This window comes from Nycticebus coucang, chromosome 9 (genome assembly GCF_027406575.1).
Source record: "Nycticebus coucang isolate mNycCou1 chromosome 9, mNycCou1.pri, whole genome shotgun sequence".
NCBI lineage: Eukaryota > Metazoa > Chordata > Mammalia > Primates > Lorisidae > Nycticebus > Nycticebus coucang.
The window spans coordinates 40541603-40561226 of record NC_069788.1 but is presented as its reverse complement, the minus strand read 5'-3'; the positions used below and the strand labels follow the sequence as shown (position 1 = coordinate 40561226).

The 19624-nt window shown below is 38.3% G+C and overlaps 1 protein-coding gene across 1 annotated transcript in view; it reads left to right on the top strand.

The window, feature by feature from the left end:
- DNAH8 (dynein axonemal heavy chain 8) overlaps positions 1-19624 on the top strand; it is a 319171-nt gene that overhangs the window by 208534 nt on the left and 91013 nt on the right. The window contains exons 66-75 of the mRNA XM_053603542.1: positions 91-317; positions 4218-4336; positions 5924-6027; positions 6921-7097; positions 8889-9056; positions 9560-9775; positions 13163-13300; positions 14642-14769; positions 15525-15696; positions 17084-17239. Coding sequence (XP_053459517.1) covers positions 91-317; positions 4218-4336; positions 5924-6027; positions 6921-7097; positions 8889-9056; positions 9560-9775; positions 13163-13300; positions 14642-14769; positions 15525-15696; positions 17084-17239 — 1605 coding nt within the window. The remainder of the gene's footprint in view (positions 1-90; positions 318-4217; positions 4337-5923; positions 6028-6920; positions 7098-8888; positions 9057-9559; positions 9776-13162; positions 13301-14641; positions 14770-15524; positions 15697-17083; positions 17240-19624) is intronic.

The following is a 19624-nucleotide window of genomic DNA, read 5'->3' as shown; positions in this document are numbered from 1 at the left end:
GTCACATTGTTGGCTCAGAATGTGTAGATCCCTCTCTGGATAACTTATAATTCTTGTGTCTCTAATGCTTTTTGACTTTGCCACCAATAGGTTGGTGAGAAGTTCCGTGCTCGTTCCTTGAAGTTTCCTGGCTTGATCTCAGGTTGCACAATGGACTGGTTCAGTCGCTGGCCGAAGGAGGCGCTAGTCGCCGTAGCCTCCTATTTCCTTTCAGGCTATAACATTGTCTGCTCCTCTGAAATTAAAAGACATGTTGTAGAAACAATGGGCCTCTTTCATGACATGGTTTCAGAGAGCTGCGAAAGTTACTTCCAAAGGTGAGTGATAGTGCGTAAGCACCATAGCTACTGAACCACCAAGTACACTCCAAAGAGGAATTAAATGGAACATTCAGTAAAAGATTCCTCATACTGATTGAGCATCAGGTGGCATTTGCATTCAGATTTTTCTTGCTTTGATTTTCTTGTGATTATGTATTGAAAAATTAACTGGTATCTGTACTTAAGTACCAGGCCTCAAAGTAACAGATGCTGAATGAATTGCTTTATTTCATTTGCTTAATTTTGTTTTGGAAATGACTTAACTAATTCCTTAGAAACTGTTTAAAATTAGTTTCTGATCTTATACTTAGAGAACCCCAAAGACTCAACCACAGGACTCCTGGAAGTGATCAAAAAATACAGTGTAAAGTCTCAGGATGTAAAATTCTTGACCATAAGTCAGTAGCCTTTGTACATGCCAATGCCAATAACAGCCAAGATGAGAAGCTAATCAAGGAAACAATTCCCTTCGTAGTGTTAAAAAAAAAAAAAATACCTAGGAACATACCTAACAAAAGAGGTGAAGGATCTCTATAAAGAAAATGACAAAACCCTAAGAAAAGAACAGCAGAAGATATTAACAAATGGAAGAACATACCATGTTCATGGCTGGGAAGAATCAACATTGTGAAAATGTCTACCCTTCCCGAAGCAATCTACAGATTTAATACAATCCCCATTAAAATACAAACATTATACTTTTAAGATTTGGAAAAAAATAATTCTTTGTTTTGTATAGAACCAGAAAAAAAAAACCCATATAGCCAAGGCAATTTTTAATAATATAAACAAAGCTTGGGGCATCACCCTACCAGACTTTAGGCTATACTACAAGGCCATAGTGATCAAAACAGCATGGTTTTGGCACAAAATAGAGACAGACATTTGGAACCAGATAGAAATGAAACTAACATCTTACAGCCACCTGATCTTTGATAAACCAAACAAGAGCATACACTGGGGAAAAAAGTCCATATTCAATAAATGGTGCTGGGAGAACTGGATAAAGACTGAAACTGGACCCGTACCTCTCACCACTTACAAAAATGGATTCAAGATGGATAAAAGATTTAAATCTAAGACGGGAAACAATAAAAATCCTTGAAGAAAGTGTGGGGAAAAACACCTGAAGATATTGGCCTGGAGAAAGATTTTATGAAGAAGACTTCCACGGCAATTGCAACAACAATTAAACTGAAAAGCTTCTGTACAGCTAAGGAGACAATAACCAAAGCAAACAGACAAGCTTCAGAATGGGAAAAGATATTTGAATATTATGAATCGGACAAAAGCTTGATAACTAGGATCTGTAGAGAACTCAAATTAATCAACAAAAAAAGAGCCAACAATCCCATATATCACGGGGCAAGAGACATGAATAGAACCTTCTCTAAAGAAGACAGATGAATGGCTGACTGACATATGAAAAAATTGCTGATCATCCCTAATCATCAGAGAAATGCAAATCAAAATCACCCTGAGATATCACTTAACCCCAGTGTGAATGGCCCACATCACAAAGTCTCAAAGCTGCAAATGCTGGCATGCTTGTTGAGAGAAGGGAGCATTTTTACACTGCTGGTGGAACTGCAAACTAATACTACCTTTTTGGAAGGAAGTATGGAGAATCCTCAAAGAACTCAACTTAGACTTCCCGTTTGATCCTGCAATCCCATTACTGGGCATCTACCCAGGAGGAAAAAAATCCTTTTATCGTAAGGACACTTGTACTAGACTGTTTATTGTAGCTCAATTTACAATCGCCAAAATGTGGAAACAGCCTAAATGTCCACCAACCCAGGAATGGATTAACAAGCTGTGGTATATGTACACCATGGAATACTATTCAGTCATTAAAAGAGAGATATCAACCTGGATTGAGGTGGAACACGTTCTTCTTAGCAAAGCATCACAAGAATGGAGAAGCAAGACTCGAAAGTACTCAATTCTAATATGGAGGCAGAAGATGAGCTAATACAAGGCCTTGGGTAGAGGAATGAGGGACAGGGGAGGAGAGAAGGGCTTGGAGGGGGTCACGGTGTATGGCACACCTCTTGCAGGCAGGACGTCTAATTATAAGAGGGACTTTCCTAACAAATGTGATCAGTGTAACATAACTCTTTGCACCCTCAATGAATCCCAAACAATAAAAAAAACAAAATTGGTTTCTCATTCAAATGCCTTATTTATTTTGCTTAAAGAAGTACATTGTTTTAAAGTTTCTTTATTGCTTTATGTTAAGGGAACATTTAGGTTTTGTATTTGTATTACTTGGTCTTATCAATATTTTTACACCAAACAATTATGAAACAAAATATTAATTGGCAGTAGAAAACCCACTCACTAGGAATGGCACGTTGACTATGTGAAAGCTGGTGTCAACAGTTCAAAAGCACAACCCCTGCACCCCCCAAACATGACAGTCACTGTGTAAGATTGACATGTGGGCCCAGGTGGATCTCCAGAACCGTGGGCTCTTCTCTTAAGGTTAGTCGATGGACTTCAGGGGCTGCACAAACTCCCAGAAAAGTGATGTCTGTTTTTCTCCATGGGAAGTTTGGGTGACACTTTCATTGGTTTTCCAGAAGTTCCCTGCCTCCCCCAAGGGGAGGCAGACCCTTTAAACCATCCCCAAACTCATCCCTCCTAAATCATTCTAGATAATCTCCCAGATTGTCTTGGTGAATCAGTGTGTATTACTTCTTACTGCTGAGAAGATTTTCTTCCTACTTAACTTGAACTCCTCCCTCTCATGTCCTCTGTGACATAATTTTTACCTTAGTATGCTACAAAAACCTGTTCCTTTTTTTCTTTCTTTCTTTTTTTTTTTTTTTGAGACAGAGTCTCAAGCTGTCTCCCTGGGTAGAGTGCCGTAGTGTCACAACTCACAGCAACCTCAAACTCTTGGGCCTAAACAATTCTCTTGCCTCAGCCTCCCAAATAGCTGAGACTACAGGCGCCTGCCACAGCGCCCAGCTATTTTTTGGTTGTAGTTGTCATTGTTTGGCAGGCCTGGGCTGGATTAGAACCTGCCATCTCCAGTATATGTGGCTGGTGCCCTAGCTGCTTAAGCTACAAGCACTGAGCCCCCGGTTCCTTTTTTGTTTCAAAATTTTTGTGTGTTTTCCAAATTTTTCATATCTTATTAAGTTGTAGAAGTTTATTCTGAATATAATTATTTTTATAACACTTTAGTGATGGTCACATCTGTGCACAAATTTCTTAATGTTAAAAATCTTCAGAACTCCAAAAGTGAAAATTAATGTAAAAGGCAAAATAATGTTATAGTATGTAAAGAAATCTTCTTTGATTTGAATTTCTCCTTTATAAAATTATTCCTTTTGTCTACTTCTATCATTAAATATAATTACTATAATAAAGCCCACAGTGGTTTGAACATTTTAATCAAATGTGGGTGCCTTGATTTCAAGGCCAGTCGGATGAATCAGGGGAGAGATTGGTTTTCAATTTTGTAAGCCCAGCCAGACGGTATCTAGCAGGGGAGAGGTGTGTAACAAATATCAGTTGGATTAAAATGTATCACAGCAACATTCACTCAACTGCTTACCTCTAATATGTGTCCAGAACCTTAAACTTTACAAAGTACATTCACATATGCTATTTCATTTGATCTTCACAAAACTTGGGGTTGGGAGTGCGGCCAGGGCAGACATGATGCTCTCAATTTCCCGGATGAGGAACCAGAAGCCCAGACTCAGATAAAGGGTAAAAATCACCAGACAGAGATTAGTGCTCTTTCCACCTCACCTCTGGAAAACCCTACTTAAGCCCTGCCTTCCTGCTGATGAATCCCCCTGGTTTCACCTTGGGAAGGGTGTCATTTTACAGGAGGATACCAGAATGGTAGAAATGGCCATCTCTGTGTTCTGTTTTCAGATACCGCCGAAGAGCACATGTGACTCCTAAATCTTATCTCTCTTTTATAAATGGATATAAAAATATTTATACTGAAAAGGTGAAATATATTAATGAACAAGCTGAACGTATGAATATTGGTAAGGAGAATCAGATCTTTGGGGGATTTGTTTTATAGTGATCTCACGACTTTGTTTGAAAGCTAATACTGATTATATTATTAGTAATGGGATAATTTTAAGGGATGTCCTTAAGGCTTTTTTCACCCATCAAGAAACTCTGGGAAGAAGAAAATCTGAACAGCAGTGGTCCATCTTCTCTCTAGAACCATTCTCCCAGCACTGTGTCCACTGTGCTGGGCAGTGACTCACCATAGTCACTGAGTTTCTGCTTGCAGAGAAGGAGAAGGCAGCTCTTGGGAACTGACTACAATTTCAATTTTTGGTTCAATTACAACTTGCCTTGATTTGTATAAACTTTGCCTTGTTAATGCTTCCTCGATATTTAATAAAGGGAAAGGAAACAACAGGAAATAAAAAGAGATAGTTTACCTGAGCAGTAGCATGCAGTGTAAGTAGGAAACATGTCTGTTGGAACAGATTGTGTTTCCAGAAAGCATGTGGCCCAAATCGTTCAAACACCCTCAGTTCCTTTCATTTCACCCAGAGAAAACACGGTCATAACGTCACCGCACTTCAAGGTCTGTGGAGTGATGGCGATGGTAGGGTCACTGGGGGAGAAGCCTTCCTGAGAGGTTTTTTTCACGACTTGCCTTCTTAACAGTTTTTCTAGGCAATGCTGCTAGAATCAGTCGTGTGCCAAAGCTGACTTGTACTAGCTCTTGACAGCCAATTGTTAAATTTTTAGGAGTTTTATGATCTGTGTCTTACACATAGCCTTTATTAAAAATTAAGTCAAATATACCTAAAGTTAAATCAATTGTATTTAAAATGTAGGCAATAAACACTCAAAATTCATCACTTCTCAGTTATTTTAACTCTACTTCACTGTTACTAACTTAGGTTGGTTATTTCTGTTCTATCTGTATGGTGGGAATATCACACAATGGCATGCTACTGAGAATCTCTTGGTAGCTTGAAGTAACCCATGGTGGGAGCATTTACACTATGGAAATTGGCAAATCTACAACCGAATGCTTCTCCTTCCCCCAGAGACCCAGATGTTAAACATTTACCAACACACCACGATCTAGAACCCCATTAAAACATGAGAAATTTATTTAACTAGTTATTTCTCTCAATAGCACTAAAAGTCAAAGAGTCAGTTACATTTTAGCAGTTATTTTCATTTTTATACCAAAGAGGCCAACAAAACTGTTAATATATTTCCAGTCTCATTTGCCATCTCAGCTGCAATCTGATCAAAAAATGATAGATGCAAACAGTTTACGAAGCCAAAAAGAGCATAACTTCGTCAAATAAGTTTCCTGGCTTACCTAATCTTATTCAATATGGTATTGTGACTTTCCCTTAAATGTAGCTAGAGGATATTCTTAGATCTGGGCTATTTTCTTTAGCTCCCTGTTGAAACTCAGAAATACAGTCAGAGTTGCTGCTCTTAAATATGTGTATTTTTGAGGCTTTTGTCTATAAGTAAGTATATTGGTTAGATTACATGTATAGTACCTTATAAATAGCAGATACCGAGTGTTTGATGAAGGGATACGCATACATTCACCAAGCATATGTACGTTTGTATTTCTACAGGTCTTGATAAGCTTATGGAGGCAAGTGAATCCGTTGCTAAACTCTCTCAAGATCTGGCAGTCAAAGAGAAGGAATTGGCAGTGGCTTCTGTAAAAGCAGATGAAGTGAGTTTGCGTTTCTTTTATCACTACTGATAAGGAATATGTTTCCATAATTAAGAAAGCATTATTTTAAAATGCTGTTTAAAAATAAGCAGGGTATAAACCAATAGATAATTTCTGGTAAGATAATGATGTTCAAGAAGACCATTATATATTTTTGTTTAACTTATACCGAGACATATCTAAGCTATTAGGTCTGTTACTTGGTCTTAGATTATTCTTTCTTCTCTTGCTGTATCTTGTTCTCTTTCATCTGTTTATGAAATTTCTGTGAGTTTTATTTGGTCTTCTCTCTAAGGACCCTGTAAGCTCTAGGTTTCTAGAATGGCCCATATCTCATCTACAGTGTGTGTCTAGGAGAGAAAAAGAAGAAGATACTTTACTCAAGGTTATAGGGATGCAGGTGTGCAGCTCTCATATCCACACCAAGAGTCAGTTAAGAATATCCAGTTAATTCTTGACCTTCACCCAGTTACTGGAGTGAGTGAGATAACAGGGAAAGCCCTTACGCATGGTCCTGGTACCTGGTAATAAGCACTCAGTAAATATTGGCTACTTTTATTGTTACTACATGAGGCTTTTATTTTGGCTTCTGCCCTTATTCCATTATACTTACTTGAATTATTTTAAGTTTCTAGAATTCATAGAGTGGAAACACCATTTTTTGAAAGCTTGGAGTGCTTATTTCTAAGCCTAAGGAAAACTTAGAAAATGGGATATTGAAAGGAACTGCTCAGAAGAATTACTTTAATATACCTGAAATTACAGACAACTTAGACATGGAGTAAATTTGCTCTTAGTCATGTTTTTATTATATTGAATAAATATTCTCTGACTACTCAAATTTTGCTTGAAAGGTTTCTCTTTGCTTTTCATGTGTTTCCTTAATTTAACAGGTATTAGCAGAAGTCACAGTGAGTGCTCAGGCTTCAGCCAAAATAAAAAATGAAGTGCAGGAGGTAAAAGACAAAGCCCAAAAAATTGTGGATGAAATTGACAATGAAAAAGTAAAAGCTGAGTCCAAACTTGAGGCGGCTAAGCCTGCCCTGGAAGAAGCAGAGGCAGCCCTGAACGTGAGCAGTGTATTGTTATCCCTCCCAGCACCAGTCCTCGCAGGTGGCAGGTTTCATTGCAGGGAAATTAACAGTGGAATTTTGTCATCAGGAAATTGAATTGTGCTCTCAATGTGATCTCTGAGTCTAGAAACAAATGTTTCCTGTTTTCTAAGTTCTATTTTTTAAGTCCTTACTCTTATATCACACTGTTTTTATTTCATAATCAGCCTTCCTGAGAACTGAAATATATTGCAATGGTGATTAGTGGCCTAATCCCTGAGGAATTCAGATTACATAGAGAACCTCCTTAGTTCTTCCAGAATCTCCTCTAGATTATGTCATGACCCCTTTTAGAATCTTCTTGCGGTTCCCTCTGCTCTTAGGATAAAATCCCAACATAGGCATCCACAGCCATGAGGCCAGAGGGGCACAGCTTTGGAGGCAGGTACATCTGTCTGTATTTGCCTCTCATGACTACCCTTTCATACCTATGTATATATTTTCATACTGTATACACACACATATGTGTATGATCGAGAGTAAATTTACTTAACTTTCTTGAGTCTCCATGGGGATTATAATTTCTCCTTGATCCTTAAAGGATGAATGTAATCATTACAAGTAATTAACACAATTTACTGGGCACATAGAAATTGCTGAATATTAGTGTTTCTGCTGCTCCCGCTGATAACCTGCTCCTGTTTTAAACTTTATCTTTTGTCATTCTGTCCTTAAACACGGTATGATCCAGTCTTACAGAAACACGTGTGAAAGGAGATCATCTTCTTTTAAGAACTGTGGTCTTTCACCTTTAAATGTGCTTCTCTCTCTGCTTGGAACCTACAATTCATTGCCTAATATGAGTCGTTCTTCAAATCTTGGCTCAGGCCTCACTCCTTCCTGAAACCTTTCATTTCTTCTGGATGCGCCTTTGTTTTCCTATCACTCACATGCCTCTATCATGGCAGAAATCCTTGGGTAGGGTGATTGTGTTTTCTCTGCTTTCCTCAGGAAGTATGAGGATGAGCCTGTTTTTGTTTGTTTGTTTCGTTTTATATGGGGGAATGCCCGCAGTTGTTAAATGAATAAGTCTGTGGTAGTCATTTAATGAATTTTTCACAGTGACCAGGACACATTCTCCATCTCCGCTTGGTTTATAGGTTCCACAGTGACATACAATAGGCCGAGATCACTGAACCAAAGAAATCTTAGGACATTTTATTGATCACGTGGTCCGCAGTCCTTCTTGCCTGGACCCTCAGGCAATGTCTTGGTCCACACCCAATTCACAGGTTGTAACTTTTAAAAAATATTTTCATGAATCACAATAACACAAAGAAGTTACGATAACTTCTTTTATCTCTTAATTCCTTCCCTTCCATAGACAGTGCAGCCCTCAAGAGAAGACTGAAGGTGAAGTTTCTGATGTTCAGGCTCTATCTGCTCTCTTAATATCCATGTGTAATACAGACTCAGTGCTTTATGTAGTTGCAAGTTAACAAACAAAATGTTACATAATAATGGGTTTTGTTAATAGAGGTCTGGGCTTGTGGGAAGTGGATGGCAGTGACATTTTAAACCATTTAATTTGGGGCAACATGAAAATAAAAACAAACAAAACCCAAATAACAATAAAAGAATAGCTGTGCAAAAATCTCAAAGTTCCTACCCTTGAGGGGATAATGTCAGGAACTGGAGAGAAAAATATGTTTTCAAGCTTTCTACCTTAATTATCTAAAAGTATTAGGTTTTTATATAACTATTAATACTACTCAATAAAAAATGTATTGATTCCTAATCCCAACGCAGACTATCAAACCAAATGATATTGCCACGGTCAGAAAGCTTGCAAAACCCCCGCATCTTATTATGAGAATCATGGATTGTGTTTTGCTACTCTTTCAAAAGAAAATTGACCCTGTTACTATGGATCCAGAGAAACCATGCTGTAAGCCGTCATGGGGAGAGTCATTAAAGGTAAGTAAAATCTGTCTTTATAAGTCTAATGAGGTGCATCAGGTGTCCCCAGCCCAGGACACTCAATGTAGACCAAACTGGCAGACAATTGTGTATTGATGAGTCTATCTGAAACTATATCACCCAAAATGTAAGTAGGGATAGATTTTAAAGCTGAATGCCTTCTTTTTATGCAATTTGTCCAGAACCAGTGGCCAGTGTTGGCACAGCTTTGTTAGCCTTTCAGTCCAGTCTTTAAAAGGGGCCGTGGGGTTGGTGGCGTTCAGATGCATGTACAAGACAGGAAACTTACATAGCTTTTCTTTGTTACTTTTTCGCTGTGGTACCTGAAAGACACTTTGCCATTTACAGATTTAGGTTCACTGCTGCCAGTAGTCTTGATTTGTATATTTGGAGCAAATCAGCTGTTACTTTGAAAAAATCCAATTTAGAGGTACATACTAACTCAGAAAGAAATTATCTCTTTTGGCCCAGAATTTAGGGGTTATATTACTATTTTTCAGTTGATGAGTGCAACAGGATTCCTGTGGAGCCTTCAGCAGTTCCCCAAGGACACTATAAATGAAGAGACTGTTGAGTTATTACAGCCGTATTTTAACATGGATGACTATTCTTTTGAAAGTGCCAAAAAGGTCTGTGGAAATGTGGCTGGTCTGCTTTCTTGGACGCTTGCTATGGCAACATTTTATGGCATAAATAAGGAAGTGTTGCCTCTAAAGGTAAAGAGTTTCCCTCCTTTTCCCGGTAAATCAGTATTTAATAAAATCAATCATCCATATTACTGCTATTAAGAGACAAAGCATGATTTAGACTAATAAAGCTAGATAGCCCTTCCCCACATCTTTCCTCTGTGTCCTCTCACAGTTTCTCATTCTTTTTAGATCTATTACTCCTTTCCCCACAGTATGACAAGAAACTGAAACCAACTTCTTAAACACGAAGTGAATTTATTGGGAATAATAATAAAGTTATTATAAAAGAAAACTTTCCATTTCTTTACAGTTTGGAAATTGATTCCTATATTCTAAGCTAAACTTAAATAAAAATGAGGATCAACACCTACAAATGTTCTAAATGTCAAAGACAAAAAGAGAATGTTATATGCAATGTAAACAAACAAACGAAATTGAAATGGTTGCTTATAAGAGAAGAGAAATCAGGGTGTTGCAGGCTTCCCACAACACTAAATTTTAGAAGATAGTGGAAAAACATGTGGGGAATTTTGAGGAGAAAATTGTGTGGTTCAAGGACACAAGAATGGGTAAACTGACCTTCATGTATGAGGGAACAAAAAGACATTTTTAAAGATGCCACTTAAGTATTGTGTGGTACACACACACCCTCAGACACCCCATCTGTATTCAGCCAGATTGTCCTTCATATCTGAGGGCATAGAAGGGCATCCGTAGGAGTGTAAGAGTTCAGGAAATGTCCCGCCCAGATACAAACTACTCCCACGGCCCCATTGCAACCCTGCCCCAAGCTAAAAGTGTCGTGTTTCCTCTGTGGAGTAGAAAATGATGAGTTAGTGGGCAGGGGTAACCATTTTTCATCAGAAGCCTCGTAGAATTCGCTGCCTCTTTAAACTCTATGCGTAGGTAACTTTGAGAAAAATAGAAAATAAATTTAGAGTAGAAAAGTTTTAACAAAGAAAAATGATAGGACAATGCAGCAGATACACCCAAACAGAAGCATACCAAGGGAAAATGTTACTATAAATGTATAGAATTCAAGGGGAAAAAAGCACCTGGGGGCAAAGCTATTTTTTATTGATAAAGATGATGCTTCGCAGTGAAGACAATTATAATAATGCTTTATAAAATAAATAAAATAATATTAAATGATATAAAGAAAAACATATTAGTATTTTAAGTGGAAATTAACAAATAGCATACCACCTATGACAACTCTGGCAGACAGCAGACACGGTGCCAGCTTCACAGGTATGTGCCCGAGGCGCCCGTGGTTAGAAGGGCCAGCACTGCAGCGGTGACCGGGTCTTTACCTAACAAATGCAATCAGTGCAGCCTTGTTCTCTGTACCCTCCGTGAATCCCCAACAATAATAATTAAAAAAAAAAAGGGTACCAAATAAAATATCTGAGTTACTTAATTAAAAAAAGAAAAAAAAAAGAAGAAGGACCAACATTGAGTTTACACTTGGTTCTTGCCCTCTTGAAATTCTTAATAATTTTTTAGCAAGGGCCCCCATATTTTAGTTTTGCACAGGGACCTGCAAATTATGAAGTCAGTCCTGCGTAGGCATAAATTAATAATTATATAGAAATTGTATACAATATCATTTTTCAGGTTGAGTAGCTGAATTCTGCAGTATAAATATTTCCACTACTACCAACTTTAAACATCACTGAGCACAGATTTAGAAAAAGATGGACTTTCTTCACTATAAACAAAGAGTGTGAAATTATTTCTAGAGTTTAAGAAACATTGACAAAATTTGTTCTATTCGGGGCTAAAAGAGGAGCTTGATTAAGTTTCCAAAAGGAAAAATTCCTGGGGCTTCATTCTCTGATTATAAGTAATAAAAGTAGAAAGTTTACATTTTAAAAAAGCTAGTTGTGGGTGGTGCCTGTGGCTCAAAGGGGTAGGGCGCTGGTCCCATATGCCGGAGGTGGCAGGTTCAAACTCAGCCCCGGCCAAAAACTGCAAAAAAAAAGCCAGTTGCTTCTATTTAGGAAATGATGAAAATAAGCTAATTACTAAAGCTTTTGTAATGTGGCCAAAACGATACATTCTTAGATCTTAAATGCATCAAAGAAACTAAACATTCCACTTATGAGTTAAAGTATATACACACGCGTTGAAACAAAATGTATGGGAAGCAGAACAAAGCTAACAAAAATAACATGAACACTTACAGGAGAGAAAAGCAGCAGAATTAACAGGTAAATCTGGTGCTTTGGAAACTAAGCTGCAGGAGACACATTTTTTGGAAAATCTAATCAAGAACAAAAATGCACAAAACCAAATGAGAATAGGGAGGTAAAGCCACATAATCATAGATTTGTTGATTTAAATAATTAAAAAGAAAAGTTTACATAGCTATCTGTAAATAGGTTAAAAAAATTTAAATGAAATGAAATTTTTCTGGGGAAAAAGGACTAAATTTAAGTAAATATTGAGAAGAAAAGAAAGGTACCAAAGAACTTCTACCCCAGAAAGCTCTGGGCCTGGATTACTTTGCTAATTAATAATTTTTTTTTTTTTTGTAGAGACAGAGTCTCACTTTATGGCCCTCGGTAGAGTGCCGTGGCTTCACACAGCTCACAGCAACCTCCAACTCCTGGGCTTAAGCGATTCTCTTGCCTCAGCCTCCCGAGTAGCTGGGACTACAGGCGCCCGCCACAACGCCCGGCTATTTTTTGGTTGCAGTTTGGCCGGGGCCGGGGTTGAACCCGCCACCCTCGGTATATGGGGCCGGCGCTTTACCGACTGAGCTACAGGCGCCGCCCTAATTAATCATTTTTTAATTTACAAGAGACATAATTACCATATTGGAGAACTTAGAAAAATATGTAAGCCTACTGTCCCAGTAATTTCACTTCAAAGAATCTTTGCCAAAGAAACAATAACGAATGTTTATATATCCAGTGGTATTTACCATAAACATTATTTATAATAATTAAAAATGGTGGGGAGAAAAATGTATAAAAATAAGAACAAGGTTAAATGAATTACAATACATTCAAATTATGGAATATCATGCAGCTGTATAACTAATGTTCCTGAAAAAAATGCTTAAGGACAAGGGAAAATGATTATCCAAGCACTGCATCCCATGAGAAAATAGAAATGCCAATTGGCAACTTAACACAATATTCTCAGGTTATCTCTGAGTGGGCAAGTTTTGGTCTCCTTCCTACATGTAGCTGCATTTTCCATGTTTCCACGTTTCCTATATTGAACAGTAGTAATTATACGGAAAAAAAAGTAATGACATATCCCCAAGACCTTCTGCATCCCTGAAAACACTGAAACAGATGGCCTCTGTAGTACCATTGAGTGTAGACATCATGTAACTTGTGTAGACACTCACGGTGTGGTGGAGCTGGTCCATTACACTCACCACCTCTTCCTCCTCTGAAGGCTAACCTGGCCAAGCAGGAAGGCCGCTTATCCGTGGCTAATGCAGAGTTGGGGAAGGCTCAGGCACTGCTGGATGAAAAACAAGCTGAGCTGGATAAAGTACAAGCAAAATTTGATGCAGCGATGAATGAGAAAATGGTGAGAGTTAATATACAAAATTACCATTACCAAAACGATGTACTGAAGCTTTACACAAGGATATGTTGTATTCAGAGACAGACAAATATCTGTGATGAATATTCATCAGAATGTCCTTATTCACTGGCTGTGTCTACCTATTTTGGATCTTTTGCATTCAAGATTGTTTTTAGTGTTTTTACTAATCAGGTATCTGTGAGAGTAAGCTGTGATGTCATACAAAGAGTATTGATTTTGGAGTTAGAAAAGTGGGTTCGAGATCCAACTCAGGCACTTACTCATTGTGCATTTTTGAGTAATTGACCCGGCTTAATATGCTAAATGGGGATCCTAATATGACCTCTTGGGGTAGGTTATAAGCCATGGTGGCCTGGTAAATGTTCAACAATCTACTTGTAGAGGGGGGTGGGCAGGGGGAGAATGAGAGGAAGACCCTGATTTGTGATATATGTTGACTTTTGTGGTATAAGTATTTCCACTGCTACCAACTTTAAACTACCAATGTAACATCACTGAGCACATACTTGGAAAAAGATGCACAGCAGCACACTATCGCATATTGTTTCCACCATGCAAACAGAGTAGACTTCACGTCCTGAGCATGGATAATAATTACATATAAATAATCAGGAATTTATAGATGTTTATCATTTGCCTTTAATACAATTTGTTTAGTTGTACATTTATATACATTATCTCCTATATGGACCACCTCCTTAAGTTGACTTGATTTTCATTTTTAGACATATACCACATGTACATATTAGTATAGCAGGCCTAGTTCCTTATGTTGACCACCTCTGTATGTTGACCAGTTCACTACAGTACCTTGGGTGGTCAACTTACAGGGGTTCGACTATAATTCAATTTTTGACAAAGGTTGTGTTTCACACCAGCTTGCAAATATTCTTAACAACTGGCTCTATGAGCTGGTTCAAGCTGGCTCAGCACACTATTGTTGAGTGGAATTTTTTCCAGAGAAAATAGCTTGTAAACGGCAAATAACTCAGGATTATTATTAAATCTAAGACATTAAAATATTATATTTTATTGATTTGATCCTGTTTTGAAAATATTTAATAGAACTACTATTTTAATTTATGTAATTTGGATCTTCTCTTACAAAAATTGCTTCCCTTGAAATTTTGTAAGGTAAAATCACTATATTGTGAATGAGAGACCAGAGTTCGATATATAAGGTTTTACTTACACCGTATTCTTATTTTATATTTATTTTGCAAATTAAGAAATTCTTCCATGTATTTTCGAGTGTGAATATAAAGGATGTTTGATTAAGCACTTAAAAAAGTTCTTTGAGACATTCTCCCATTATGAGTGCAGGATTTGCTTAACGATGCTGATATGTGCCGGAAGAAGATGCAGGCGGCTTCTGCTCTCATCGATGGGCTGAGCGGAGAGAAAGTCCGATGGACCCAGCAAAGTAAAGAGTTCAAAGCTCAGATTAATAGGTATGAATGTGGGTCTGTGTTATGATCACTGTCCTTCCTTGTGGCATTAGAGAGCATAAAATCCATTTCCGTGGTGAATACTTTTCTCCTTTATTTTCACACGCCCGTCTTCGAATCCCATCACCTAAGAAAGTGTTTACCATTTAAGTCGCCCACGCTCAGTAAAATACTATACAGAGTGAGGACAACGTTGTAAAACACGGTAAATATGGTTCACACTGAAACTGTAGGTTTTAGTATAAGAGTGTTTCTGATAATAATAATCTAATCTAATCTAGACACTCACTCTGACTCTCTGCTCGTCACCTCAGTGGTTTTGAAGGTGCAGATTACTGGTTTGTTTTAAATCTTGTATTGGTGTCTGTCAGTGTCTTCAGGAAACTTAAAGGGAGAGGAAAGAGAGAGGAGCAGGAAAATGACCCCCCACACACACACACAAAAAGACTGAAATCTGAACAGGACCATGGCCTGGGGTGGGAAGAAGGTATTTCCTGAGGTGCCAGGGCTCTGGGCCTGTAGGCTTCAGGAGGGAGGGAGGGAGGCTTCTTTCTTGCTCCCTGGCCCACCCAAATGGTGACCATTCTCCTTTGGAGGCTCCTCTTACCATGGTTTTTCCATGCATGACTACCCAGTGGTGAGCAGGGGTGAAGAAGGATTTCACCTGGTGATAAAACAAAATGCCCTGTGACCTTTCAGACAACTTAATGGAACCAGCTAAAATGTCAGGTAACTCACTTTGTGTTTTTTCTTAACAGACTTGTGGGTGATATTCTGCTGTGCACAGGATTCCTTTCCTACCTTGGTCCTTTCAATCAGATATTTAGGAACTATTTGCTTAAAGAACAATGGGAGTTAGAAATGAGAGGACGGAAAATTCCTTTCACTGAAAACCTGAACCTTATTTCAATGTTGGTGGATCCCCCAACTGTAAGTTTACTTTTCCAATATTATTTGAATTTCCATCTCATTTTATTTCTTAGCAAGAAATCAAAGTATGTATGTACCTAACTTTTTCTTATTTTCATGTAGTTGAAAAGATTGTTCTGAAAGTGCTTAAGAGATAGTAAAAAAGAACTTTCCTTGTGTTATAAAAGTTCCTTTGCATTTTTAAGAAATCATTCTTCCAAATTAAAATCAATTGCAGTGCTGTGAACTACAAGACCATTCGTGAATTATAGACTTGCTAATACTGAGTGCTTCTTATAACTCTCCATTATTTACACCACTCTTATTAAGTCACTCTCTTTCAAACATTTTAGGCAAATGTAGACATTATCTAAGCTACAAGCACTGGTATTAACCTTGTTTTTATCATTCACCCTGGTCTTTAGCGTCCAATAGCATAACGGGTGATAGCGGGTCCTGGTATCACTGAGTAAAGGCATGACCCGCTGTATTAACTGTCCTTGCTGGGATTTGCTGCCACTGTCAATTTTCAGCATATCTTGCTGAGCTCCTGTGGTAATAAATACTTCCCAGGCAATTTGTATTCATGAGTTGCTTTTTTGATTTGCAAATCTGCTTTCCAGTGGCTGTTTCCTTAGGGGATGCTAGGCTATTAATTTCATGTTATCTGTATTTAAAAGTTAAAAAATAATCGTTTCCAATTCAAACAACATTGAACTTGCCCTTACAGGGAATAAATTATGTGTTGAAGATGTATTGAGCCCTGGCGAGCTGAAGTGGGCCAGGATATTCTTTATTAATTATGGCCTTTGGAGTCTTAGAATCATTTAACAAAGGTGGAGGCTGATTGGCTCAGTGGAGCTCCAATGATTTTACTGACCACAAGGAGGGAGGCAGTCAATCCCTCTAAAAATGGAGAGAGAAATATTCACAAAAATGTAATTGATGAGCTCTTGCCAATACAATATCTTAGCTCATCTAGTTTCTCTCCAGCTGTACAATCACCCATACCCCATGGTAAGGTCCGGAGAGGGACGTTAGCAGGGTCTTTTCCCTTGGGGCGTACCTTTTTCTCTGGCATCTCATAATGTTCATTATCTCTGGTAACCCCAAATCAGCTTTAATGTACAATCAATTTGTATTTTCCCTAAGCATGAACATTAATAAAGGAATAAACCTAATTGGGAGTCATTAAAGAAAGAATTAATTAGATTAAAAATTTGATTTATAAAGTTAATGTTATATGATCCACATTACAAGTTTGCTTTTTTTCCTAAGTACCAGTTGCATAGTCTCAAAGGAAAAAAAATGTCTAAAATTTTAATTATTTTATATTGTGGAACTTTTAATTACTAATGAAAGCATTCTTGGTGTCTTTTGAACGGTCATATCCATTTCTGTTGTTCAGATTGGTGAGTGGGGTCTGCAGGGATTGCCAGGAGATGATCTCTCAATTCAGAATGGCATTATTGTGACAAAGGCCACCAGGTACCCACTCCTCATAGACCCACAGACTCAAGGCAAGACTTGGATCAAATCAAAGGAAAAAGAAAATGATTTGCAGGTCTGTAGCATTAGGTGTGTGGGATAGTAATCTTGAAATCATGAAGAATTTTTAAAATTCCAATTGAATCTGCCAGTTGTAAAGTTATTCTCTATGATAAATGTTTGCTCATTTACACTTTTCACAGCGATTTGGGGTGCCAGCTCTGATTATTTTTCTCTTTTGCATTCCCTCTCCATCTCTCTCTCCCGCTCTCTATTCAGTTCCTTGGCTTGACTGCTTTTGTCAATGTCGAATGTGGCTTTTGCTCTGGGCCTTGCATTTGAGCTTATAGAAAAGCGGCAAGAATAGAATGTTGTAGAATGCATTACACAGTATACAGAGTCAAATAAGGGATTGATTTTCAGGCAGAGACAGACAGGGGCAGGAGTCTAATGTTTCTGACTCCCTGGAGAATCTCATTACGATAGCTGTTTAATTCAGTGTCTCCCAGTCACCACTCCCAGTTCTAAGTCTCCTGCCTTCATCTTTTTGCTTATATTATTTCTACTAACCAAAATGCCTCTCTTCACCCTACTGGCCACTCCACTTCTATCTCAGGTAAAAATCTTAAATATTCTTGGAAGTTCACAACCAACAGTATACCTTCCTTAGTTCTCTTCTCTGTTCCTGGCTTAGCACGGCCTGTCCTGAATCCTCCCGGGGGGGGTTGTTTGTGCTTCTGCTGTGGACTTCGAGTCTGTCTCGAATTGTTTTTCTTTGTATAGTCAGCATTTATCTCTACTGCACTATAAATTTCTTGTTAGCCAGGTTTATGGCTTTACCCATAGTTACCTTTTCTTTTTAAAAAAAATATTAATTAATCTTTTAAGAGATGAAGTCTTGCTCTGTTGCCCAGGCTGGAGTGCAGTGGTACAACCTTATCTCATGGTAGCTTTCAACTCTGGCACTCAAGTGATCCTCCTTGGCTCAGCCTCCTGTAGCTGGGACTACAGGTGTGCACCACCATGTCTGGCTAATTTTTCTATTTTTCATAGCTATAGCTATGTTGCCCAAATTGGTCTCAAACTCCCGTCCTGTCTCTGCCTCCCCTGGTGCTGGGATCGTAGGTGTGAGCCACTGTGCCTGGCCCATCTTTACATTTTCCTCACGGTTCCTTATGAGTAGGAATTCTGATATTTCTGAATCTAAGTGAATGAATCAAATTATGTCATGATTACAGGAAAAAAATCCTGGAAAATTATGTGGTCATCTTAAGAAATACAGAAAAAGCACATGGTAAAATTCAATGCCTATTTGTGACAAAACTTTCAACAAACTAAGAATAGGACGGATTTTTTTTTTTTTTTTTAGATAAAAACTTTTAACAAAAAGCCTAGAGCACACATCATACTTAATGGTTGAAATGCTGCAAGATTTCCTTGTGAGATCAGGGCTTTTCCAGCAAGTGGACAGAGTCTAGTGGTCAGGAGCAATACCTAAGATACTACTCCTATCAATACTCCAGGCATAATACATCAGTTCCTGTTTACTAAGAAAGCCCAGAGAATACCTGGAATGGGCCAAGGAGCGTAAATGGAGGGGACGGAGTGAAGGGCAATGGTGTCCAATTCCACAAAGCTTCTTAGGAGCCATGCTGTCAGGAGTACATAAATGTGGTATACCAGGGCACCCTTGACCCCACACGTCACTTCCTGGATCCTTTTTGTCTGTGACTTGTGGCTCTACCTCCTTGACTGCCCGGGCTCTTCTTTTCCCTGCTCTTCTTATTCTTGTAACTTTGCCTGGACACCCTCAGCTCAAAGTGTGCCTGTATCACCTGGCTGGGAATGCCACTGTCATTGGGGACCATGGCTTTGTCTCTCCATTTGAGCATTAAATTCATTGATAGCCTTCAGTAATCTGCTTCCTTATGCAACCCAGTCCCAGGATCCTTCTTGTGAAAGTAAGGAAAGTGTACCTTATTTTGAAAACACTTCCTTATTTTGAAAACCAGCTACTGCTGGGATGTAAACAGATTGGTGATCTCCTTACTCAGAAAACATCATTTTCTCAGTGAATGGATATGCACATGTACAAACACACATACAAAACATGTCCAGGGCTGTGCTCTCCCTGGGCAGCTTAGCCAAGGCCACCTTCACTGCCATCTCCAAGACCTATGGCTCTGACTTCTGGAAAGAGAATGTATTTCCCAGTTCTCCCTGTCAGGAATTTACTGACCACCTTGTAAATGCTTAATGCCAGAGTGTTCATGCAGATGGCTCAGGCTTTGGTGGTGGACATCAAGTAGTGTTTCTATACAAGAAAACACATGGGAATTAAACCTAAATTTATAATTCTAAGAGATTATATTATTTCAGGTTTATGAAAGATATTAAAGATGGCTAAAGATAATCTTGAGCTGATAATTGAAAAATTATCTCTTTACTTGGAAAGGAAATC